At 40.0% G+C, this 26,056-nt stretch overlaps 1 protein-coding gene and 1 pseudogene across 21 annotated transcripts in view; one reads left to right on the top strand and one right to left on the bottom strand.

Annotated features, from left to right (window-relative positions):
* Window positions 1-26,056, top strand: part of PHF21A (PHD finger protein 21A) — a 191,900-nt gene that overhangs the window by 131,267 nt on the left and 34,577 nt on the right. For 13 of the 21 annotated variants that reach the window (XM_013061740.2, XM_013061741.2, XM_013061725.2 and 10 more), the window contains 4 exons: window positions 6,680-6,883; window positions 13,095-13,346; window positions 14,570-14,659; window positions 18,280-18,573. In XM_013061740.2, the coding sequence (XP_012917194.1) occupies window positions 6,680-6,883; window positions 13,095-13,346; window positions 14,570-14,659; window positions 18,280-18,573 (840 nt within the window). The remainder of the gene's footprint in view (window positions 1-6,679; window positions 6,884-13,094; window positions 13,347-14,569; window positions 14,660-18,279; window positions 18,574-26,056) is intronic. The other 8 variants (XM_013061738.2, XM_045065973.1, XM_013061739.2 and 5 more) reach the window with 4 other exon arrangements.
* Window positions 16,283-16,406, bottom strand: LOC123387784 (annotated as a pseudogene).

The following is a 26,056-nucleotide window of genomic DNA, read 5'->3' on the forward strand; positions in this document are numbered from 1 at the left end:
TTTTCTAAAGCACTCCCTACCATTAATCCATTAATACAGTTGATCCTCAATATTTTTCTGAAATAGGCAGGATAGTATAGCTTAGTGCTTCAGAGAAATATAGAAAAAAAATTTTTAAAGATTTTGTTTATTTGACAGAGATTACAAGTAGGCAGAAAGGCAGGCAGGGGCATGGGGGAAGCAGGCTCCCTGCTGAGCAGAGAGCCCCAGGCAGGGCTCCATCTCAGGACCCTGAGATCATGACCTGAGCTGAATGCAGAGTCTTAACCCGCTAAGCCATCCAGGCGCCCCAAACATAGAAATCTTAATTATAAGCCAAATGGGTTCTGATTTTGCTTTCCTTTGTTTTTTATTGTAGAGAAATATCTTACAACCACCATCCCCAGCATGCAGTGCTTTTTTTTTTTTTTTTTTTTTTTTTTTTTTTTTTTTTTGGTCTCTCTCTGCTTTTATATTATTTCGCCCTTCCATTTGAGTATTTACATCCTGGAGAACCGTAGTGCTCCAGGGACATATCTCTCTTGAGTTCAACAGCTACACTCTTTCTTGTTGGATGCAAATAAAGGCAGTTCCCAGGTTCTTAGAAGGGTCCCTAGGTTTAGGTAGAGTCTGACTACAGCAATCTTAGCAGTCTTTCATAGTCCTGCATAAGGAGTTTATCTGATAGAGCATAAATGAACTAAGTAAGAAAAATGTAAACCACGTTTCAATCAGGGCATCACATAAAGGCTCTAATCCCCTATGGACATGGAATATAATCCCATTGATATGAATAAAAGGTCTAATTTCCTGTGGAGATGGGATGTGAAACCTATTGATTTCAATATCATTGTGTATATGTGTGTGCGTGTGTGTTTTGAAGGAAGAGTAAACCCCAACAAATGTATTTTTAATTAAAAAAGTAAGCCAAAAATCAGTACCATGACATACATGTGTGTTTTCCACCATCTGTTAAGCATGCATGTGGAGAATGTTGAACTTTATTAAAAAAAAAAAAAAAAAAAAAGACCTCTGGTAATTCCACCTGCTGCTGTCCTCAATTTATTTATATTGTACTGTACAAATTCCATGGCACTCTGCAGAGCTCTAAAACAGCATCAGCATTGGCAGCTCTCTAAGATCAAACAGGTCCTCATTAGTAGACAGTAACCGGTTCTGTGTCTAAGGTGAGGGGGTTGGAGGTAGTGCTTCTGTCTAACAGGTGGTATGTTCAAAGGGCATATCCCTTTTTTAGAGGCTTTATAGGTTAGAATCTATTTGCCTAATTCTAACCGTGAAACTGAGTATCAGAGAGTTTGGGGAAAACTTTTCTAGTGCCTTACAAAACAAATAAAATGCAGTTATTTTTAGCTAAGTCTATTTTTATACCTGCTGCCGCCAGTATTCCTCTTCCTTCCTCTCTGTCAAAATTCTGTCCTGTGTGTCTTACCTAGAACGTTCTCTCTAATACCTTCAGTGTATGTTCTTCCCTTGAATTTTACTTACTGCATTAGAAAGGGGCTGATTTTGAATTTATTGTCTTTTCTTTGTGTTCTTATTCATAAAATGGTAGAAATTTCCCTCATTTTTCTCTTTCCTTTTAATAACGCATACCTTTTACCCAGGATTTAATTTTTTTTTAAAGATTTTATTTATTTATTTGATAGAGATCACAAGTAGGCAGAGAAGCAGGCAGAGAGAGAGAGAGGAGGCAGCAGGCTCCCTGCTGAGCAGAGAGCCTGATGCGGGGCTCGATCTAGGACCCTGGGATCATGACCTGAGCTGAAGGCAGAGGCTTTAACCCACTGAGCCACCCAGGTGCCCCCTGCCCCGATTTAATTTTGTGACTAATTTTATGACAGTAACATATGCCCTATTCTTTAGAGGATAATTATGTAGTAGCATTCTGAAGACTGTTACCTTATCTCCTTCCTGTGTCTTCAGTGTTAAAGAATATTGGTATTGCTTATAAATGCAGTGTTTGAACTTCAGTCAGATAGTAGAAAGTTTTTTTTTTCCCATCTCTGAGTAAATTTTGACTTCAACAAATCTAAGTTTCTCCATGTTAGTTTCTCTGCACACCAAAATTTAGTATCGCTGGTTTCATTTGAGCTATTGGTGAGTCTGAAGACCTGGAAACATTTTTCACTGCATTTTACATAGGAAGGTAGGTAAGATTTGTTCTTGACTTTCTGGATTTGTGAAAAGTTACAAGTCTTTTTTGGTCTCTGGCATGAAGGGTGTGGGTTCTATTTTCAGATTGTATGATTGATTGATGGAGGGGACAAAGGATGAATTTTTAAGGCAGTACCATGTAAGAAGATGTCTGTGTGGGTGTTGCCCTATCATAATTTATATAAAACAGGTAATGTAGAATGTAACACAAGTAAGTGGAGCAACTGACTGGATCGCTGACATGTAGTTATGGAGGGCAAGGGCTGGTACCTGGAGCTCCTTTTGAGAGATTTTTTTTTAAAGATTTTATTTATTTGACTGAGGGAGAGCGAGAGCACGCACACACAGGGGGAGTGGCAGGCAGAGGGAGAGGGACAAGCAGGTTCCCTGCTGAGCAGGGAGGGGGGATATGGGACTTGATCCCAGGACCTTGGGATCATGACCTGAGCTGAAGGCAGACGCTTAACCGACTGAGTCACCTAGGAGCCCCTGAGAGAAGATTTTTAAAAGCTTCTTGAGAATTTGCTGGAAATAAAGTGGGGGCTTCATGGGGGGGGGGGTCCTGCCATCTCTCCATCTCCCTTCTGTATTGACCAGTGCCATGGAACTTGTTGTGATCGACTTACATAACTGAAGAATGAACCCGATTTTCTGTTGAGTCATACCTATAAACTTCTGTATTTTCTTTGGGATCTGTCTTGCTGTCGTGTGAACACGTTGATAGTATTGCTGAATGTCACAATATTGATCACCGTGACTACCTGTCTCAGAAACTGTGACTTGAAGTGTTACAGGCCTGTGAACTCTTCTGCCTGAAGAAGCCCTGATAAAACCTAGTGATGGGAATGTCAAGGGGTTCCGAGGCTTGGAATTACATGGGGTTTATGGAGCGGTTCTTGACAGATGGATTGATTGGAGGGGGCAGTACTAGCTAGCCATTCTGGACACCAGACCCTTTGGCCCATTCTTCTAGGAAATATATTAAGGAAAGAAGGTGGTACATTATTACTGGCTTTTTCTCCCTCCCTCCTACCTTCATCCTTTACAGCTTTTCCTTTCTCATCTCCTTCTTTCCCCACCCCCTTTTCTTTTTAACTTTTATTAACTTATTAGTCAGTGACAAATGGCCAGTTTGTGACACTTAGCCCTCTTCTCAAAGCTTCAGGTTAATGTTCCAAAATAGTTAGCTACATTTCAAGGTCTCCTGTATACGTGAATAACATTAAAAACGCCAAATTGTTTACTTTGTATAACCTTCATTAATGACCAGCAGAAGTCATGATTTCTTTGTTTAAAACATATAATAATAAAAGTATAGGCTCACTTCCTGTGGAAGTGAGAGGATCCTTAAGAACTTTGCTTGATAGCACATAGCTAAAATTTATGAAATTTGATAGCTGTAGTCTTTTCTGCCCATAACTGGTACTGATCCAGATCAGGTACTTACTGGAGTTAAAGTGACTGGTGTGTTTGCTGGAGCTGCAGGACTAAGCTCTAGAACAAGTCTGGGTTGTGGAACTTAGGAAAGCCCACTAAAGCATAGGGCACCTCCCTTACCAGCCCGCTGCCTAAGGCATGCCTCTGCCTCAGACCCCGCCTAACTTCAGGTCGTCGGTTTTCAAGACGCAGTGATAAATTTAAGTGACAGGAGGCATCAGTGCTTCCCTCAGACCTTCATTTTTTAAAAAATTTGAATAGACACGCACAACTGCAAGCTTAGCGTTCTTCTAATGGGAACAGAGAAAGGAGGGCAGGGACAATGCATTTCCGAGCGGCACTCTGAAACATACCAGAGCCTTCTTTCAAAGAAAATTGTACCCAGCTCATATGATCTGACCCATGTCCCATCTACACAGCTTTCTTCTCTTCCCCCCCTTCTTTTTCCTTCCCTCAAAGACTAATGTAAGTTTGCAAGTATTTTGATCCCTGTGCCTCCCCAAGGGTTCCACAGGCTTTGTTTCAGGCCCTGGGGGAGGAACAGTTGTGAATGCAGTGTGACTCACTGACTCCCACTTGGCTGATTCTGGTTCTGATTGGCCGTCACCTCGTTCTGGCCATATGGCTGCAGAGTACTCTAGCCTGCATCCCTTCCTCGTTCTTTCCCCTACTGTTCCCTTCTGTTGTACACGACGCTGGGAGTGGGTTCTGGGCTTTGTCTCTTGCTTCCAGTTTACCCCAGTTAGGCAGTTAAGTAGGAGAGCATGCTGTGTGTCCCAGGGATGGCTGTAGAGGGGAAAAATATCTTTTCCTTTTGTGCCTGGTAGGGTAATTACTTCGTTTTTGTGCTGTTTTTTGTTCAAAGTTTATTTTTTGGCAGGTGTCACATTTGTGTTCTATTATTTCTTCATGGTTTCTCTCCTCCCTTCGATTTGAGCTGGGGTTTTTTGTAGAGGTTCTTGGCGTCCCTTTTGTGGTGTACCGATGCTACACTTCAGCTAGTTGTTACTATGTTTGTTTAGTGCTGGTTTTATGTTAAGGAGGGGGACTGAGAGCAATGATTTTAAAGTAATGATTTAATTGTTAAATGTCTTAATGTTCTGGAAGTCACCACGCAATAAAATCTATCTGTGATACTCAAAATTATCTGTAGCACCACTGCCACTTCTTGCCCTTCTCCTAAACTGTATCAATTCAATTACTCTATCTTTTTATACTTGAGAAATAGGATTTTGAAGACTTAAGTTAATTTTTTATAAGAATTTGATATTTTTATTAATTTGCATTTTTATTATTCTACAGATGGTTTCTGCAGAGACTTTGGACTCTGCATCCTTTTTTCTTTTCTTTGTGAAATTTAACTACTCAAAGAGGCAGTGAAGACAGAATATAAAGTTTAGCAGACCCCCCCATATTGGCCTTTATATGATATTTTCATTGCCTAAAAAGAATCAATAAAAATACAAAAAAATTCTCTCAATAATATATTTTGTATTGACTTAAAAGTTCTTAAAAATCCATTTTATAAATATTTTAATGCTCAAATATGTTAAGCAAGTAACCTTATAAGTTTGGGTTCTTTAGAGGATATGTGCAGTGAAGTTGGTTAGCATCATAAGGGGAATTTGAGGGGCACCTGGGTGGCTCAGTGGGTTAAAGCCTCTGCCTTCAGCTCAGGTCATGATCCCAGGGTCCTGGGATGGAGCCCCACATCATGCTCTCTGCTAGGCGGGGAGCCTGCTTCCCTTCCTCTCTCTGCCTCTCTCTGCCCACGTGTGATCTCTCTCTCTCTGTCAAATAAGTAAATAAAATCTTAAAAAAAAAATTCTTAAAAAAATAAAAATAAAAATAAGGGGAATTTGAAGTCAACCTGGCCATATGGTGTCACTTAACCCTTTATTTAAAGATCTTCATTTACTTATTTTTCTTCATTCATGATCTGTATTGGAAAATGGCAGTCTATTTTATCAGAAATAACAAACCTCAGCTGGTGAGCTCAGTTGAAAGTATATGAAGAGTGCTGCTTACACTTGCTTCTAGCCATTAGGCCCAGAGAGGCAGCCCCAGTCTGGCCCCCAGTGGTTTTATAGGACATGTTCCCTGAGTCATTTGCTGGTCTCCGGTACCCATCACTTTTCACATGCTGTGAGGAGACATTTACTAAGCTACATAGTTCTAGCCCCGAATATAATCGTGGACAAAATAGGTCCTTGCCCTCATGGAGCTTATGTTCTTTTGAAATATAGTAATGAAAGTATCAAAATACATATTTTTCTTGGATTTGGATAAGATGTAGAAATTCAAGAAACTCCAGTTTTTAAATTTTTACCCCATTAACTAAGTCCCTCCTTTGCCTAAACAAATGTACACATTTCCGCAGATCCTATCCCAGCAAAGAGGTCCTGCTCATGAGTTTCACAGTTGAGTCATTTAGAATGAGTATTCTTTGTATGGCATATATCTGAGATCAGGGTTTCTCTGTTTAAGAGTCTGTTTAATGTTTGAGACCGATACGTGATGTTTGTTTGAATAACAAAAATTAGTATGGCCGATGTCCGTGTTACCAGATACTAAAAGTAAAACCACCAGCAATGTGCCCATCACAGTTGTGAGTACTTTACATCCAGCAGCCTGTCGGGTCCTCATAAGAACCCCAAGGATATTGTTAATCACCTCATTTTACAGAACAGGAAATCGAGACACAGATAGGTTAAGTAGCTTGATGAACATCAGAGAGCTGGTAAGTAGCAAAACATAAGTCTGTGTCTCCAGAGTCCGGTGTTAGTGGCCACACGGTATTGCCCTTCCAGCTGAGCACACCAGGCTAATGATGGTCCAGAAATGTGAGCTCTGCTGTGTGAAGTCCATTATCTTCTCTTCTCCTCTGTGTGGCTCTGTCTCCCTTGAGCTATAAAATGTTTCCTATGCTGTTGGTTTATCCTCCTGTGTCACATCTGTAAATTTTAGACGTCACAAGTTTTAGGTGAAGCTGGTCACAGAACGATGTCAGAGGTGTGTAGCTGCATGCGTCACAGCTGATAGGACAATACTCTGATACATGGTCTTTCTTTTTGTCTCCATGGGGTAGAAAAGGGTAGTTGAACAGCTACGGAAGAACCTGATAGTGAAGCAAGAACAACCAGACAAGTTCCAAATACAGCCATTGCCACAGTCTGAAAACAAACTACAAACAGCACAGCAGCAACCCCTCCAGCAGCTCCAGCAGCCGCCGCAGTACCACCACCACCACGCCCAGTCGGCTGCACCCTCTCCCAGCCTGACTGCTTCCCAGGTAAAAGTGTGGCGGAAGCCCTGCAGGCTTCCTGCTCTAGGCTGGTTGATTTTCAGGCAGGTAGAGCTAGGGCCCCTTTCAGTACTAAGCTCAGCTAACCCTAGACAAAAGTTATTGTGGTTACTTTTTTATACTATACACAGGGGTAAAAAAATCCCTTGAAATTCCCTGGCAGAAGGAAACAGTATTACTGAGGAGTAAAAGTCAAATGATTTCCCACCTGTCCAAAGAAGAGGGGAAAGGTAGTTGGTGACAAAGAAAAATCACTTCTCTGTGTTAGAACTAAGGTCTTAAGAACTAAGGTCTTATTTTGCATTTCTGGAAGTATTTCTTTGCACCTGTTCTAAAAGTCTGTGTGACTCCGCCTCCATTGAAATCGTTTTGCTGGAACTCTTAGCAGTTAGGTGTGGAGGTGAACCAGGTAGAAAGGCATTCAGAAGAAGGGTGATGTGTTTCCATTATTCAGAGATATGAATTTGTTCCAATATATTGAAGGAAATCTGAAATGGAAGCTACAGGTCCAAACTAGAACTAAGAACTGGAGGTTTGATAACATTCTAACTTGGTGTAGTTGTGCAGATGTTTTTGCTGAAAGGGACGTTTAAACTAGCATATAAGGACAGTAAGGCAAAATACACAAAAAGGACATATTTGAGGATAATGTTCAACTAGGAAAACTATTCCAAGCAAATGTTTTTGACATTTTTAATGGTTAAAGGTATTTCATAGTATTTGTATTATTTCGTATGAAAATTATATGAAAGTCCATTTTCAACATTCATAAATAAAGTGTTATTGGAACACACACACACGCACACACACGCAAACTGTTCAGGCTTGATCTCCACACACCTGCCTGTAATGTGAGCATACCTTTTAAGATGGGATGGTTGAGCAGTGGTTCTTGATTCTTAGGGATCATGACCCCATTAAGACTTTGGTGAAAGCGGTGGATCCTCTCTCCAGAACAGTATACATTCACACCTAATAACACTCATTTTTGCACATGATTTCAAAGACGTTGGGATCTTCTGAAATGCAAGCATGGGCACCCTTTATGCACCAGTACCAGGTCTTCACTGTATACATAGAGAAAAAGATTATAGTTTGCTTGATTAATCACTGTTTATGGACATTGGGCTGGTTCACATAGAACACTTTTCAAGTGAGGAATATATTACTTGTAAAAAATACTAAAGATTAGTAAAGATAGTTGACATTTAATCGAGGTTACTGTAAACTGCTACTCTCCTGAGTACTTTACATATGTAACATACACAGTCCTTACCACAACCCTAATAAGGAAGGTATTATTATTGTTCTTGTTGTTGTTATTGTTCAGAAAAGAAAACCAAGACACAGAGAGATGAAGTAATTATCTAAAATCATATAGATAGTATGTGTGGTAGAGCCAAGATGTGAACCCAGGTATTCTGGTGAAAACCTCTGTCCATTCATGGCTCTTCTGTACTACTGTACAGTACCAAAAAATGAAATGCCAACATTATAGAAAACGCTGCCAATGTAGGAAAAAGAGTAATTCCTGTTGTAAATCAGATAGCTGGAGCATAAATTTTACCATAATCTCCACTCCGGGGCTCTTTGAAAATGAAGCATTCAAACTGTTTTAAAACCCCCTGACCAGGACTTCTATTTCTTCTGAAGGATTGCTTATCAGATTACTTTTGTTGGAGTTGATTAGTTTGTTCTCTTTGCAAAGTACAGTTTCATCAGAAAGTGTCTACAGGGAAAGAGTGTGGTAGAATTCATTGTTTCCTGGTATGTAGGCGTTTTCTCTCTTAACCCATGGATACTTTCTGTTCAAGTAACATTCGGTGTCCCACAAATCAGAGGAAATACTTATGTAATACTTACAATAGCTCTTCCCTCCTAGTAGTCTGAGTTCTGTGCTGCTGTGGGACGGTGAGTGATAGTAAGGGGCGAAGGGCTGGCCCCCAAACAGTGTTGTGTGGCAGCTGTCCACCTGGTAGCTCACCTACCATATATTTAATTGATTTATCTAAGCTCGTTCTGTTCTATTCTGTTCTGTTAAATGCAGATGTATAATTTTAAAAGCCAGAAGACCCTCTAAGTTTTTAGTTTCTGTCTTTACAATAAACTGTCAATCAGTATTTATTGGGTGTTTTCCATGTGCTAGATTCTGGTATACAAAGAGGTGGTCACGGTCCCTGCCTAGAATCTGGTATATTATCATCAATTTCATTCATCCTGTAAATTTTTATTGGGTCTCTATTATATACAGACACTGTGCTCGGCAATGAAGAAGGTGGATTCAAAAACAAGAATATTAAAAATTTAGAAAAGAGGACAGTGTAAACAGCTAACAAAGAGAATAAAATGAAAGTACTTGTGAAGAGTAAATTTTAACTGGAGAGATCAGAGGTGCTTCATGGACGAGGTGACACTTGAGCAGGATGTGGACAGATCAGTGAGATTTTAGCGATAGAGCAGAAGGGAGGAGCATCACAGATGTAGACAATTATGTGACCAAAAGTAAATGTGTGTCCCAGGAATAGCAGAGACTGATGTGGCTCAGGTGTGGATTCTGGGCAATAATGGCGAAGGGAGATAAAGCCAGAGAGGTAGAAAGAAGCTAGCTTGGAGAAGCCTCCAGTGCATGGCAGAGCTGTTAGTTTTAGGCAAAGGGACTCCTTAAAAGTCCACGAGGTCAAGGACAACTGAGAAGTTGTATATGGCATATGTTAAATATCTAAGTTTGGAAAAGAATATTAAGTAGCAGTCAGCACAGGCAAACAGGAGGTGCTTGGCAGAGAATGTTTTTTATTCTGAGTCAAGTGGCTAGCAGGGACCAAGGCATGGGGAGTGGGGGGACCGGTCCCCTTTACTTAGTTAACTCAAATTCATCCCTGTAGGTAGATTTTGAAGTTTTTTCAATTCACAGAAAAAGAATGAAAGACAGTAGAGTTGAATGCAGGTCTACCCTTCAACTCACATTCCCAGTCGTGTCCTTTTTAATGATGGAATACAAATGTAATGAAGCAACAGTTAATGAAACCAAATAGAAAATAAATCCTAATGGACCAAAAGAGGAGTGGGTTGGTTCTATTTGTAGTCATGTGAGTGCACAACAGTTACTTGCCATTCAAAATTAAATGAAAATAGCCTAAACTAGGGATGGAAGTTCACTAGCGCCCGTAGTAATAACCCCTGGTCGTTCCAATTTGTTCACTGCAGTCTGTTTTAAATCAACACCGCATGCTTTGCCGGTAAACTACAATAACTTGGCCAAAAAAATAAATAAAATGATTTTTAGTGTTTTATGCCATGTATTTCTGCATTAATACATGCAGAACTCTCGTTGGTGCAGTTTAGATTTTGTCAAAATTAAAGAACCTCTTCATGACGCTGTGGGGAAACTGCTCACTTATCTGGAAGCCGGTCACAATTGGACAGCATCAACCAGCCAGGGACTACTCACAGCTTCCAGAAACATCATTTTCTTTGTTGTTGGATACCTTTCCTCTCCCGTGTCTTCTCTCCTTCCTGCCAGACAAGTCAGAGGTTGTCGTTAGGTTTGGATTTCAAAATTGTAGATTCTTTTTGTCATCTAAACTCTAACACTCCCAAGAGTTTGGTTTATATCCCCAAGCACTTAGAATAAGCACCAGACCAGAGGGAAGAATTTAAGCAATACCTCTGTTATGCCTGGTGTGAATAAGTGGTTAGCTGATGTATTTTCTAAAAAGTTTTCATCAGTGAATATAGTACTAGACAGTACTACACCTTTACATACAGTGAATTGTATAGATGCTGGAGTACATGTTGTGAAATTAGCCATAACTATATATTTATAAAGGGGAATAAGATGCTAACCTAAGATGTCAACAGACTTGTTAGGTTTTAAGGGTGTTTTTAAGTGTTGCGGTTAATGGTAAGTATGTAATTCAGGTGAGTTGGAGGTTTCACTGACTTTTTTTAGAATAATTGCTTTAGGGTGATTCAAAATATTGATAATAATTTACCTGAACCAACAATGTTTCAAACAAAAGTACATGACCTCTTTCAAAGCAGTAACAGCATGCACAATTGCTTTTTAAAATCCATGTCAGTGAGTTCTGCTGATGAGAGATTTTGCTTCCATAACCTGTGTTGGCACCAAGATTGAATGCCATCTGGTGTGACTTGCTCACCATTTGAAAAGGTCTTTGTATTTCAGTGTCTTAAACTGAAAGATAGGCTAATGTCACACTGGGTTAAAAACACTTACTACAAATAACTGGCAATGTAAAGCCAGTCCTTTCTTCTACACTAATGTAATGTTTCTAATGATAAACAGCATTTAGCTTTTATTTGGTTTTCATCTTGCATTAATAGTAGATGAACCCCCACCCCGCCGCCCAAATAAATACCAGTGGTCTCCTTTTACTCCCATTTCACATTTGAGGAGGCACTGGCAAGGAGAATGAGACATGCCTGTTTTGTTGATTAGAGAAGAGGAAACAAAGATATGGGTGATTTTCGCTACAAGCATTAATAAAGATCGCTTGTAGGTTGCAGTGGGATAGATGAGGCCAGATTGCTAATTGTTTTCATTGAAAGGAAGTAAAGATACTAAAAGATTAGATGATGTATGTGTGTATTTCAGGCAGAAGATGGAAGTAAAGAATTACCACCCCCCCCACCCCAAAAAACCCAACTTAGTACACAAGTACTGACATAGTCACTGAACTAGAAATGCACGAGGGGATTTGTCCAGATCTGTTTCAGGGAGAGTGGGGTCCTTTTCACTGGTCTAGATCAGTGCTGTCCAGTAGAACTTCCTGCAGTGTTGGAAATCACTGTCTGGTTTGGTAGCCACTAGCCACAAGTGGCTTTTGAACACTTGGAATGTGGACAGTGTGGCTGAGGAACTGATGTTTTAAATGTTTTAATTTTATTTTGTTTTAATTAATTTGGATTGAAATGGCCACGTGTGGCTGGGAGCTACCAAACTGGACAGTGCCAGTATAGAGTAAGAAGAAGAAGGTGGAGTAGTACCAAAATCAGAACCGGCCTGTTCTGGTTGCACTTCTGTGTTCCTGAAACGGTTGGATCTGAGGATCTTGAGTGAGTAATGGCACTGGATAGGTGCGTGTGCCATGTAATAAGGTTGTTTGCATTTTCTTGTTTTGTAACTGTTCCCTTTACCTACTTCAGTAAGAAGCCTAGGAACTACAGCTGCAGAGCTTTAGTACTAGTGGAGGAGCAAGTCCTCTTACCTCTGTTTGTCCTCTCAACCATAAGGCTTTTTTATTTTTATTTTTATTTTCCTAAGTAGTGGCGAAGGGCCAGTGGGAGAGGGAGAGAGAGAATCTCAAGCAGGCTCCACATCCCTTGCCAAGCCTGACACGGGGCTCAACATATGACTCCTAGATCATGACCTGAGCCAAAACCAAGAGTCAGATGTTTAACCAGCTGAGCCACCCCAGGCACCCCTTATCTGTAAGGCTTTTTGAAACACAGGTGTTTGTTTCCACTTTGTCATGTTTCACCGTATCTTTGATTGCTTCTGCAGCAGCTCTCCAGAGAAAAGATTGTAGTTAGTGACTCTCAGCCCTTTGGTATCAAGAGCTGGTATTTACTATACTAGGTGGTTAATGGGTTTTTATTATCTAGAGTTTGGGATTTACTGCCTCTGAGGCAACAATTGTGCTAATCCTCATGTGAGTTTCCCTTCCTCCTCTCTAGGGGGACACTCAAAAGAATGAAAAGACACTGTCCTTTCATCCCAGCTTTTGTGTCACAGGAGGCAGATAACCAGAATTATATGATGGCTTCATATCGATGAGGTTGTAGCAATTAAAAATAGAGATGTTGTATACCCCATTGATTTGCAACCTCTGCAGAGTTTAAATTGAGAGCAAGCAAAGAATAAAAAAAAAAGTAGATAAATAGGTATACTTACATTCTATACCTGTAAACCCACCCCATTCATTGTTGAAAATCCTGTGCCCATATCTATCTGCAGTTATGACTATGAACTTAAAGCTAAGTTTGAAAACTCTGGCACAAGCTAGAGATTATCTTTCTCTACAGTAAGAAGTGTGCTGTATGTAAACAAAAGAAATACTGTTATATTGAGAAACTTGATTATAAGAATCATTGCTTTGTTTTCTTCTGGGGATTAGCAGCATATTGTTTAGTGGGGTCACACTTCAGTGTCCTAATATCTGTTCTCCATGTCTCCTAGAAGACTGTAACTACAGCTTCTATGATTACCACAAAGACACTACCTCTCGTCTTGAAAGCAGCAACTGCGACCATGCCTGCCTCTGTTGTGGGCCAGAGACCTACCATTGCTATGGTGACCGCCATCAACAGTCAGAAGGCTGTGCTCAGCACTGATGTGCAGAACACACCAGTCAACCTCCAGACGTCTAGTAAGGTCACTGGGCCTGGGGCAGAGGCTGTCCAAATTGTGGCAAAAAACACAGTCACTCTGGTAAGCCAGCAGCTGCTACTCATGTGTGGCCACATGAGAGGGTTCAGGATATGCATTTGTAGAGTATATCCATTTTATGCTCCTGCTGGATTTTTTAGTCTCCATCATTCAGCCATACCAAGTTTTCCTTTGGGGCTGACAAGGGAATATGGCATTCCTACTATCTGCTCAAATAACTGTACAAGTGTCCCTTGACACCGAGGACCCAGATCCATACAGTGTGTTATCTGCAGTCGAAGTCTGACTTGACTTAGGGAGGCGTGTCCTTCATAAGGGCATGCACACTGTTGCACGTTGCTCTCTCCATCCTGTTCACAGACCTGCCTGTGAAACTTGAGTGCTTACAGACTCTCTGGCTCTGTATTACCGATTTGGGGAAAACCCCCCGCTGAACTCCTTTCGTTTACTATCCCTTGAAATTGGCTGCACCTAGGAAGTACTAGAACAAACTGAGGCACTTAAAAATATTCAAGAAACTCACAAATTAACAGTGTCCGTGTCCAAGGTCTATTAGGGGAAAAAAAAACATCCCTTGAAGAATTACTTGAACAAAAACTGTTCATGAGATTCTAGGGTGAAATCATTTAGAAATTGATGCCCTCTGAAGCTTGGGGAAAATATAACCAAATTGTGGTTTTAAAGTCTATTCTTAAAATTGCAGCTAAGAGCTCTTGGTGGCTTTTGGATGATGACCAGTGATGAGTAAACTAGATAGCAATAAAGTGAAGCTTCAGCATTTACTAGGAATCTTGAGAGAAGTGACCAGTTATCTCAGTCAAATGCTGAGAATTAGAGACTTCTCTACAGGAATAAAGCCATCCAGTGCTAGATAAAGCTCATATTAGGAAAAAGCCCATTTGGCCAGGCAGCAAGTTTGATTTTACTTTGGATCCAGTCTTGACTTTTAAAATATGTTCGTGCAAGAGTTCTTGAATGTCAGAGGAAATTGTCTAAGATTGCCAAGCCTGCTGTGTTTTACTTTAGGCATGTAAGGACACAGAAATGCAATTGGTTCACTTCTGTAGGGTAAAATGTGCAGGTGGGAGAGTGAAAAAGTTTTCTTCAGGAAGTCTTAATTCAGATGGTTAATTCTACAGTGAAAATTTTTAGAAAATATTGTCTGATACAGGGAATAGTGATGCTAAAAATACTTTAAGAACGCCTAGCTTTGATATTGAACAACTGTTGTTCTCTGTGGTTTATTAATTTTTCCCGTTTTTTAGCAGGTTCAGGCAACACCTCCTCAGCCCATCAAAGTACCACAGTTTATACCCCCTCCTCGACTCACTCCACGTCCAAACTTTCTTCCACAGGTGAGTAAAGCAGTGACAAGCCCAGTGATGGGTTAGGTGAGACAGAAGTCCTCATGGGCCCTCTCTGAGTCACATGAAGTGTGTGTATCAGCTCAGCTTTGTTCAGATCTTACTTAGTTAGCTCAAGGTTCTAGATGATGATTTCTATACTGGGAAGAAGCTTATTTGATCACTGGGGTTTCTTAGCAGTAACCAAAGGTAGTAGCAGGGGGATGTGAAGAAAGGGAGAATTTAAGGCACCATTTTAAACCTTATGATGTTAACTTACTGGAAGTTTAGCCAAACCTGCCTGCCAGTGGGGAAGGAATGCCATCACTACTCCCCACCCCCGCCATGAGCCAAAGAGAGTAGGAAAGGAAGCAAAAGGCAAACTAACCAGTGGAAACCAGAGAAATTTAGTTTTGCTCTGGAAAGTAATGGCATTTAGTATCATTTTTAAACACAAAGCCTTGCCTATAGAAGCTTGGACTAGGGTGGTACACAGGAAGCTTTTTACCTAGACCTAGGCAGCTCTGCTTGCGCATATTGCCCTGGGAGAATTCTTTTAGCAATTGGACTGAACTCATTCTCATGGCAGGATGTCAGGATTGCCCTAGTCTGGGTTTTGAGGGGACTTGACTTGCCAAGTAGAAATCCTAGGAGTTCCCATCTGAGGCCCATGTTGCAGGCAAAGAGAGAAGAGAAAGGAATTTTGTGATCAGTGGACATAGGTGACTTCCAAATTGCCTGTGCAGTAGGTTTGGGCATTGAGAACACAAGATAAAGTGATTTCAGTCATTTATCCGGTAGATCCTTGGGTATCAGAAAAGCCAGTTTTTAAGATAGACCGTTCTCTGCCCTCAGAGAGCTTCAGATCTATGTACAGCCAATCACAGTGTCCATTATGGGAAGTACAAGGTAGTCTGACCACACATGGGGGGAACCCCCATCTCATTCTTAAGAGTATTCTAGAAAGTTTCCTAGAAGAGTTGACATTCAGTTTGAACCCTAAAATCCTAGTAAAGTTAGCCCAACAGAGTTTTGGAGGAAGAATAAAAGTGTCCCAGGCAGAGGGTAGAGCATATATGCAAATCCAGTATGGAGAAATACATGTAAGCCTAAGGAACCAAAAGGCAATTTGGTATAGCTGACCATGGTGGGCCACGTAGCCGACTCAGGCTAGGGGAAGAGGTGAGGCTGGAGAAGCCCATTGTGCCAGAGCTTATGGAACCTTCTAGACTATGTAGGAATTTGGGCCTTATCCCAGAAACAACAGGGATCTATGAAAACACTTCAAACAAATACCTGAAATGGTGAGTGTTTTTTCTTTTCTTTTTTTTTTTTAAATTCCCTTTTGTCATTGTGTGGAAAATAGATTAGAGATGATCGAGATTGTGGGCAAGAAGAATAGTTAGGACATCAACAGTAATAGCGAATGTTTAAAGACTGCTGCTGTGTACTGTTTACTGTGCGAGGCACTTTCTGTGGGTTATCTGTTTTAATCCCCACAATAGCCCTGTGAAAGTAGGTATTACTATTTTTTTTTAGGTAGGGAACTTAGGGCTTAGTCCATGTTTTCCAGACAGAGGGTCATGACCCATTAGTAGGCTATGTGAAATCAATCTAATGGATCGTGACCAGGGTTCTTAAATAAAATGAACAAAACAAAATATGAAATATTAAGAGTACATAGCGCATATGTTTCAATTAGCAATAATCGCGCCTCGGATAAACCTCATTGGCTACGATACTGCCACTGCGCAAAGCTACATAGCGCATATGTAATGTCTCATCAAGTTTTTGTTTTATAGAGATAGAGGTCTATGTTTATATGCAAGTACTGGTTACAGTAAGAAATGTATTTCCTTTAAAAAAAAAAAAAAAGAAGAAGAAATGTATTCCCTACTATGTGTCTGCAGCAGCCACCACATGGTCATCTTAAGTTCAGCTAAATATTCAGATTCGTGAGACTGGCCCACACATGGTACCAGTCTACTTGAAACAATACAAGACAGAAGCCACAGCTTACCAGCAAGACAGCATCAGACATTTTTTGTCAGCCTGATTGGCAGTCTCTGCAGCTGTCCAGTGATAGCTCAGGTGCAGGGGGATGAGATCTTGATCTAGACAGTAGGAGAGCCATCCTGGCATAGAAGGCTTATGCCATGCAGGAGCCAGTGTATCTTCTAACATTCCATAGCCATGACTTTCAAGGTCCCCACACATGGGGACACGCTCAGTTACAAAAGTAACCCCACTTCATGAAGCCCAAAGCATGGTGTCCCATCAAGTATTTTTAATTCTCCCCGTTCAGATTCAGTTTAGCAGTAAGGGATCATTTTTACCATAAGCAATGTTGCCTGGTAACATAGTTGACATTCTTACCCTTAATCAGGTTTCCAGGGGAACAGAGCTGGAGAGTTAACTGCAGGTCAAAGTTTCATGCATCAGGGGAAAAGATTTTGCCCACAGGGTCACTGTACAGAAAGTTTGAAAAATGCTGGCTTAAATCAGGTTATGTTACCTGAGGTTAGCCGGCTAGTAAGAGGTAGGAACCAGGATTTGAACCCAAGCAAGGCTAACCTCATGTTTTTAATCATAATTCTTTGTCACTGTTCTAGTAAACTAAACATAAGGTAGAGTGATGGCAGGATGAGCATAGAATGTAGCCATATTTGAGAGGGATTTAGGAAGTAGAGGTGGAGTAGAAAGCATCAAGAATGGTTCTGAAGTTTATTTATTTATTGAGGGGATGATAATAGGAGGAAGGAGAGGGTCAGAGGAAGAAATAGGTGAGTTTGAGACATAATGATTTTTTGTTGTCATGGTTTTTAAAGATGTTATTTCTAAGCAATCTCTACACCCATCATGGGGCTCAAACTCACAACCCCAAGATCAGGAGTTTCACGTTCCACTGACTGAGCCTGCCTGGAGCCCCTAGACATGTTGATTTTTAATTTCTTGGAAGACTTCCAAGTAGAGATATATGACAGGCAGTTGAGTATGTGATTCTGAAGTTCAGGAAATGTCTGTTCCCGAGATACCAAGTATGGATGTCTTCAGTACAATAGATGGTAATTGAATCCATGGGATGGGTGAGAATTCGCAGGAAGAGTGAGGAGATTGGGAAGAAAAGAGGTTCCAAGACAAAACTCTGAGAAATACATTTCGGATTGGGCAGAGGAAGAGGAAGCCCACAAAGGCGACTTAGAGGAGCAGCCAAGAACAGGGAGTTAGAATCACACTGAATGAAGCCACGAACATGAAGAAATTGAGAATGTGGAATAAGACCAGTGGCAGCATTATTACCACATTGGCACAAATCCTGAGTGCGATCAGTCTCTGGATTAGGCATTTGACCTCAATCTGAAGAGCCAGCATGGTATGGGAGAAGGGACCTAAGGTCTGGATTCAGAAAAACCACATGGTAGGGTAACATTTGGACCCTCTTAAGAGCTGATGAGTCTGTTGTTAGATTATATATCCTGATAGCTGTAGAATTAATACCACCAGCATGAATATTAATAAATATTGGCACTAAATACCATTTCACATATAAAGTATGAAAGACCTGGCAATGTCTTAAACTTACAAGACTTAAGAAATTTCTTTAAGTAATATTATCCTCTCTTTCCCCATAGGTTCGACCCAAGCCTGTGGCTCAGAATAACATTCCTATTGCCCCAGCACCTCCTCCCATGCTTGCAGCTCCTCAACTTATCCAGAGGCCCGTCATGCTGACCAAGTTCACCCCCACGACCCTCCCTACCTCCCAGAATTCCATCCACCCCGTCCGTGTCGTCAATGGGCAGACTGCAACCATAGCCAAAACGTTCCCCATGGCCCAGCTCACCAGCATTGTGATAGCTACTCCAGGGACCAGACTCGCTGGACCTCAGACTGTACAGCTTAGCAAGCCAAGCCTTGAAAAACAGGTACAGGCAGAGTATGCATCTGCTTTGGGCAGGAGTAGCCTTGCCTTTGAGGCTGGGGTGTCTCTAAATATATTCTCTCAAGAATGCTTTATCTCAGCACCATTGTCGGTAACCTGTTGCTCATCATGTGATCATTTATCCGCAGTGCGAAAGGGCCAGTCTTACTGAAGAAAGTTAGGTTGCTTTTCCCACCATCCCCTTACAGATGGATTCAGATTCCTGTGGGAGTGAGCGCCCCCTGCTGGTTCTGAGCAGATATTCACAGATGGGTTTCTGCTGCTCTCGCGAAGCACAGAGGTATAATACACAGAAAATGGCATATTAGTTTTGACCCAATAAGAATCCAGATGAGGATATGACTGTGAAAGTCAGAAAGAGTAAACAAAACAGGGAAAGGGATTTCATTTGACATATTTCCCCTGGTTATTACAGAAAATGAAGAACCAAATGAAAAAATTAAAATTTCTAAAAAGCAGTTTTTTTTTTAAACTCTAGAGAATACAGCCATTTTAGCTCAAATATTGAAGTCTCTCATGTATATTTCTAAAATCAGATTTTCTCTCAAAAACACAAGGCTATGGAAATACAAGTAACCTCCAAAAATACTTAAGGGCTCTGTGATAGAAGACTTCTAAAAACAAGAAAAAGGATTTATAGGCAGTCACCATATTCTATTTAAAGAAAGACCAGTGGCGAGAATGAATTTTGCAAAGAAAAGCATCCTCTTTCAAGAAAGTTGCTTTAAAAAGTCATTGACCTATTTCTAATTGCTCAGGCTTGAGTTCTCATTCTTCTGAAAATAGTCTCTGGTGATCCTGAATCTTCTGCTTCTGGATGGCTGACCATGATTCAGAGAGGCTGGCCAGATGGTAGGAATTAGAGGCTTCCTGCTGCCTTGGCCTTCTTGAACAGAGGATCCTTATGCATAGAGCACCCGGCTTTCTACCCAGACAGCTCATAAATGCAGCAGACCTTGCACTAAAAAGCTGGTACTAAAATCTCATGCTCAGAAAACACAAGGGAAAACAGATATCTTTTCCCGGGGAGCCTACTCAAACCCCAGAAAGTGCTTTGAGGAACAGTTAGAAATAAATTAGTTACGTATGTTTTACATCCTAAATTTTCAAACTTAGTATCAGCAGAACTTCATTATTAAAATATGAAAGTGAAATGCTCAAGCTGGGTAGTTTGGGTAGGGGCGTGTTTGGAGATCAGTTGCCTTGTGTCCTTGCTGGCTCTCAGAGAGCTGGTGAAGAGCCTTAGAGTTCCAAAGAATGCGGTTTCAAAACTCTCTTTTAGATTACCAAATCATATTTTCCTCTGACCTCTTTTTTGGTAAAGATACTTTTAGGAGACCTGTTTTTTCAGTTTCATTTTATTTTTACATTTCTCATTTTCCTGATTACATCTAAGATAATAAATACTCCTGATGAAAGAAAACTCAAACATTATGGAAAGATATAATGTACAAAATGCATCCACCTCATGATCTATGGAAAGAGTAAACTTCTCCCATAATTCTAACCCCTGACACATATAAACAGTATAAACAGTTCCAATTAGATTCCTTCACTTATTTTCTGTGCACCTACTAACATTTTTAAAGCAAAAACCAAAATTAAACAATAAGTATTTTATTAAATAAATACTAAATAAAAATAAAATACTAAATAAAAAAAATAATACTTATTAAACAATAAGTATTTCCATATTGGATCTTGAATATCTTTTATAGGTTCTGGCCTTACATGTTCATAGAGCTTTTAATTTTAATTATAATACCATAAAAAGGTACCCAGGAATTCTCAAAAATTTTAAAAAGAATTTCTTTCCTAGCAGTAAATTGCATGGTCTCTCTTCTTGTTGATCTAATGGAGGAATCCGGTCATTGCTCTGTTAGTTTAGCAGACCTTCTGGCCTGATGGGCTTGCAGGTTACTAAGCCCCATCAGCAGGGGTATGCTTTAGACCAGACTCCATTCTTAGAATCCTCTGACTTATGAGCTTTCTGCTGTCCTTCTTTTCTGTGTCTCATTTCCAATATCACATTTATAGAGATTAGGAGATCTCATAGATGGCCTAAGAGTGAAGCAATATAAATATTGTAGCCACAGAAGTATTACTCGCAGTCTGTTCATAGAGTTATCAAAACTTGTGTCCAGCCTTCTCTGTGTGACCAGGTTACGTGGGTCCCTTTCTGTTTGCTTTAGGGTAATAACATGCATTTAATAGAAATGTATTGATTAGGAGCCAGCTGCTATGCTAAACATGATGCCTGAATACAAGGGTGGTTAAATCAAGGCTAAACCCTCATAGACTCAGTGTGCAGTGCATTTAGAACAGGTACAGATGGAGGCTGTGCTTCCAGGGAAGGAAGCATGGCAAGTTGTGTGGTTTCAAAGGCCTCCCACCTTGGCACAGAAAAAGAAGGCAGTGTCAGTAATAACAACATCGTCTCACGTCTCCTTCCCCCAGCAGGCATTACCAACTCCTTATCCATCCACCCAGAGAAGAGCTCCCTTGTCTTACCCTTATTAGAGGCCACATCACATGGTGGCTCTGAGAAAATGAGTGCTAGAGTTTAAAGAGCTTTGAGGCTAGAAACGTTTTTGGCAGAAACATGGAGCCAGGCAAACTTACATCCCCAATACCACTGCCTTTTATGTCCCTGTCTGTCCAGCATTCTGTGAAATGGGGCTAAACACCTGTTATTGATGCACGGAACTAAAAGCATTTCAAGTCTATTAGACTGACGTAGTTAGTTCCTAGGAACTATGTCTGTATTTTATCCACTGCACCCTTCCCCTGCACCAAAGACCTCTTTGTACGTACCCAAGGTAAGCTACTGAAAAAAAGTCTTGGGTTTGTTGGGAGAAACTGCCAGATTGCCACCCATTTCCCTACTTCTATATATATCTTGCATAGGAACTTATACTAGATCCTCTAAAAAAGGAGTGCTTCCAAGATGAGAGGATTATCTGATGTATTATCCTCAAATCCCAGTCTTCCCTCTTAGGAAGCATGAGCTGCTGACTCTTCACCTTTCATGTCAACACTGGTGTTCTAGCAGGGAAGGGAGACCAAGTGACCAGGGATGGATTTTGCTTTACCTTCCATCCAAATTTATTTAACCTTGATTGATGAAACTATCTGGACGTTTATTCTTTTTATTTTTTTTTCAAGGTTTTATTTATTTATTTGACAGAGACACAGCAAAAGAGGGAACACAATCAGGGGGAATAGGAGAGGGAGAAGCAGGCTCCCCACTGAGCAGGGAGCCTGGTACGGGGCTCGATCCCAGGACCCTGAGATCAGGACCTGAGTGGAAGGCAGTCACTTAATGCCCCTTGGACATTTATTTTTTTGCAAGTGGCTAACTTTGATTATTCCTGCAGCCAAGTTTCAGAAGGTGAATTTGGCATTCAGGGTATAACTGGTTAACTTAGTTTTTCTAATCCTGTTAAGAGTGTTTGATTTCTATCTTTATCATACCAAAAAGAACAGGATTTCTAAATTCAAATAGTCATGGGTGCAAAGCAGTAAATATAAATAAGTAAAGCACGCTGGAAGTAAACACGTGGACTTTTTATTTTTCAGTTTTCAATGGGAGCATGAGTACAAAGATGTCCCACTTTTATTATTTTTTTTAAACCTTTTTTTTTTTTTAAGATTTTATTTATTTATTTGACAGACAGAGATCACAAGTAGGCAGAGGCAGAGAGAGAGAGGAGGAAGCAGGCTCCCGCTGAGTAGGGAGCCTGATGCAGGACTCGATCCCAGGACCCTGGGATCATGACCTGAGCCGAAGGCAGAGGCTTTAACCCACTGAGCCACCCAGGTGCCCCTTTTCTTAATTTCTCTTTGAAACAAGCATGATAAAACTGACAATTTGGCCTTGGTGTCAGGAAGACCATAGAAGGTAGAAGAGACTGATAAGCTGGAAAGTTAATATATGCCGTCTCAAGAAAGCAATTACTTCTTGACAGTAGCCAACTTTTTTTTTTAATTATATGGAAACTTTGCCTTTAAGAAAGGGCAGAAATCCAGATATTTTGAGAAATCACCTACTTTTAAAAATGCTGATAACTGTTTAAACACCGTGTAGGCAAACAATAACATTGCAGGACAGCTTTACCTCTGGGTAAATGGTTTTAATGTCTGATTTTAGCTTTTTGGGGTTTGTTTGTTTGTTTCCCAGTTATTGTTTCACTCGGGTGATATTCATACCACGTAAAATTAACCATGTTGAAATGAAGAATTCACTGGCATTTAGTACATTTACAGTGTTGTGCAACCACAACCTCTGTCTAGTTCCAAAACATTTTTATTACTCCAAGATAAAACCCAGGATCTCTTAAGTAATTACTCCATTTGCTCCTCTCTCTGCTTTTTGTGTCTATAGATTTACCTATTCTGGATATTCCATACAGATGGAATCATGTAATGTGTTATCTTTCATGGCTGGCTTCTTTTACTTAGCATACTATTTTCCAGATTCCTCTATATCATAACATGTATCAGTACTTCATTTCTTTTTAGCAGTTGAATAAGAGTCCACTGTATGTATATACCGCAACTTGTTTATCCATTCATCCATTGATGGACCTTTGGGTTATGTCTACCTTTTGGCTATTGGGAATAGTACTGCTATGAGAATTCATGTACAAATATTTGAGCATCTGTTTTCCATTCTTTGGGGGTCTATACCTAAGTGGAATTGCTGGACCATGTAATGGTTCTGGGTTTAACTTTTGGAGGAACTGCCACCCTGTTTCCAAAGCAGCTGAATCCTTTTCCATTCCCACCAGCAATGTATTAGCATGCCATTTTCTCTGCATCCCTGGTAATACTTACTATTTTCTCTTTTTAAAAACTATAGCCACCCTAGTGGGTATGAAGTGGTATTGCATTGTGGTTTTGATATGTATTTCATTAATGATTAAAATTGTTGGACATCTTGTGCTTGTTGGCCATTTATATATCTTCTTTAGAGAAATAGTTCTTTGCCAGTTTCTATATTGGGTTGTCTTTTTGTTGTTGAGTTATAAGGGTTTTTTGTATAATCTGAGTATTAGATTCATATCAGATTTGCAGGTATTTTTCTCCCATTCTATAGGTTATCTTTTCACTTTTTTTTTTCTTGGAAGCCTGTATTTTCCTTATTTTATGGGTAGTGTCCTTTGATACTCAAAACTTTAATTTTGATGAAGTCCAGTTTATCTTTTCCTTTTGTTGCTTGTGGTTTTTGTGTCACATCTAGGAATCCATGTCACATCTAAGAAAATGAAGATTTACCCCTAATTTTTCTTCTAAGAAGTTGTATAGTTTTGGGGCACCTGGGTTGCTTAGTGGGTTGAAGCCTCTGCCTTCGGCTCAGGTCAAAATCCCAAGGTCCTGGGATCAAGCCCCGCATGGGGGGGGGGGTCTCTGCTCAGCAGGGAGCCTGCTTCCCTTCCTCTCTCTGCCTGCCTCTCTGCCTACTTGTGATCTCTGTCTGTCAAATAAATAAATAAAAATCTTTAAAAAAAAAAAGTTGTATGGTTTTAGCTTTTACTATTTAGGTTAGTAGTTCATTTTGACTTAATTATTGTATAGAATATTAGATAAGGGCCTAATTTCATTCTTTTGCATGTGGTTATCCATTTCTTTTGTCACTATTTGTTGAAGAGACATTTCCCATTTGAATGATCATGGCACCATTATTGAAAACCAGTTGGCCATTGATGTGTGGATTTATTTCTGGACTCTCAATCCTGTTCTTTTGGTCTGTAGATCTGTCATTGCACCAGTACCAACCAAACTCTCTTAACTCTTACTGTAATTTTGTAGTAAGTTTTTAAATTGGGAAGTGTGGGTCCTCCAATGTTTTTCTTATTCAACATTGTTTTGGCTATTCGTGGTTCCTTCAATTCCTACGTGAATATGAAAATTGTTTTTTTCTTCAATTCTTCTGCCAAAAAAAGGCTGTTGGAATTTTAATAGAAATTATATTGAATCTGTAGGTTGCTTTGCATAGCATTGTTAACAATATTAAGTCTTCCAGTTCTTCTTTCCATTCACTTAGGTTTTCTTTATTTCTTTAAGCAGTGGTTTATAGTTTGCAGTACACAGTCTTTTATCCCCTTAGTTAAATGTATTCCTAGGTATTTTATTCTTTGGGATGCTCTTATAAATGTAATTGTTTTCTTCATTTCCTATTACAGTTGTTTGTTACTGTTATATAGCAGTACAGCTGATTTTTGTGTTCATATTGTACCTTGCAACTTTGCGTAGTTTCTTATTAGCTCTAATAATTGTTTGTGGACTCTTTGGAATCTCTATATGTAAAATCCACGTCCTTTGCAAATAGAGATAGGTTTACGTTGTCCTTCCCAATTTGGATGCCTCTTACATCTTTTGCCTAATTGCTGTGGCTAGAACTTCCACCATAGCGTTGAGTAGCACTGATGGAAGTGGCATACTTCTCTTGTTCCCAATCTCAGAGGAAAAGCTTTCAGTCTTTTGCCATTGAGTATGATGTTAACTATGGTTTCTCATTAATGCCCTTTAGAAAGTTGAGGAAGTTTCCTTCTATTCTTAGCTTTCTGAGTGTTTTATCATGAATGAGTGTTAAGTTGTTGTTTCTGCATTGAGATGGTCATGTGTTGGGGGGTGGTTTGCCCTCATTTATTAATGTGATCTATTATATTCCTTTCATTCCTGAGGTAAGTTCTACTTTGTCATGGTATATCATCCTTTTATTTTTTTAAGATTTTATTTACTTTGTAGAGAAAGTGCAAATGCAGGGGAGGGGGAGGGCTGAGGTGGAGCAAAGCAGGGAATAAGAAGGAAAAAATACCAAGCAGACTCCATGCTGAGTACAAAGCCCTACATGATGCTTGATCTCACGACTCCGAGGTCATGACTGGAACAGAAACCAAGAGTTGGGCATTCAACCGTGTGTGCCACCCAAGTGCCCCTGTATCATCCTTTTAATATGCTGTGAGATTCAGCTTGCTAGTATTTTATTAAGATTTTTTTCACTGTATAAGGGACACTGGTCTGTGCTTTCTATTTTGGGCATGTCTTTGACTTTGGTGTCAAGGTAATACTGGCTTCATAGAACAAGTTAGGAAGTGTTAATTCTTTAAATATGTGATAGAATTCATCAGTGAAGCTGTCTGATTCTGGACTTTTGGGGGAGGATTTTAATTACTATTTCAGTTTCTTTACCTGTTACAAGTCTGTTGAGATTCTCCATTTCTTCTTGAGTCAGTTTTGGTAATTTGTATGTTTGTAACAATTTGCCCATTACACCTATATTATTTAATTTGTTGGTAATTCTTCAGTGTACTCTCCTCTACTCCTTTTTATTTCTATAAGATTGGTAGTAATGTCCCCACTTCTACTTAGGATTTTATGATTTGTGTCTTGTCTCTTTTTTTTTTCCTTAGAGTGTCCAGCTAAAGGCTTCTCAATTTTGTTATCTTTTTGAAGAATCAACT

The sequence above is a fragment of the Mustela putorius genome, unplaced genomic scaffold, assembly GCF_011764305.1.
Source record: "Mustela putorius furo isolate JIRA1106 unplaced genomic scaffold, ASM1176430v1.1 tig00003859_pilon_pilon_pilon, whole genome shotgun sequence".
NCBI classification, from domain to species: Eukaryota; Metazoa; Chordata; class Mammalia; order Carnivora; family Mustelidae; genus Mustela; species Mustela putorius.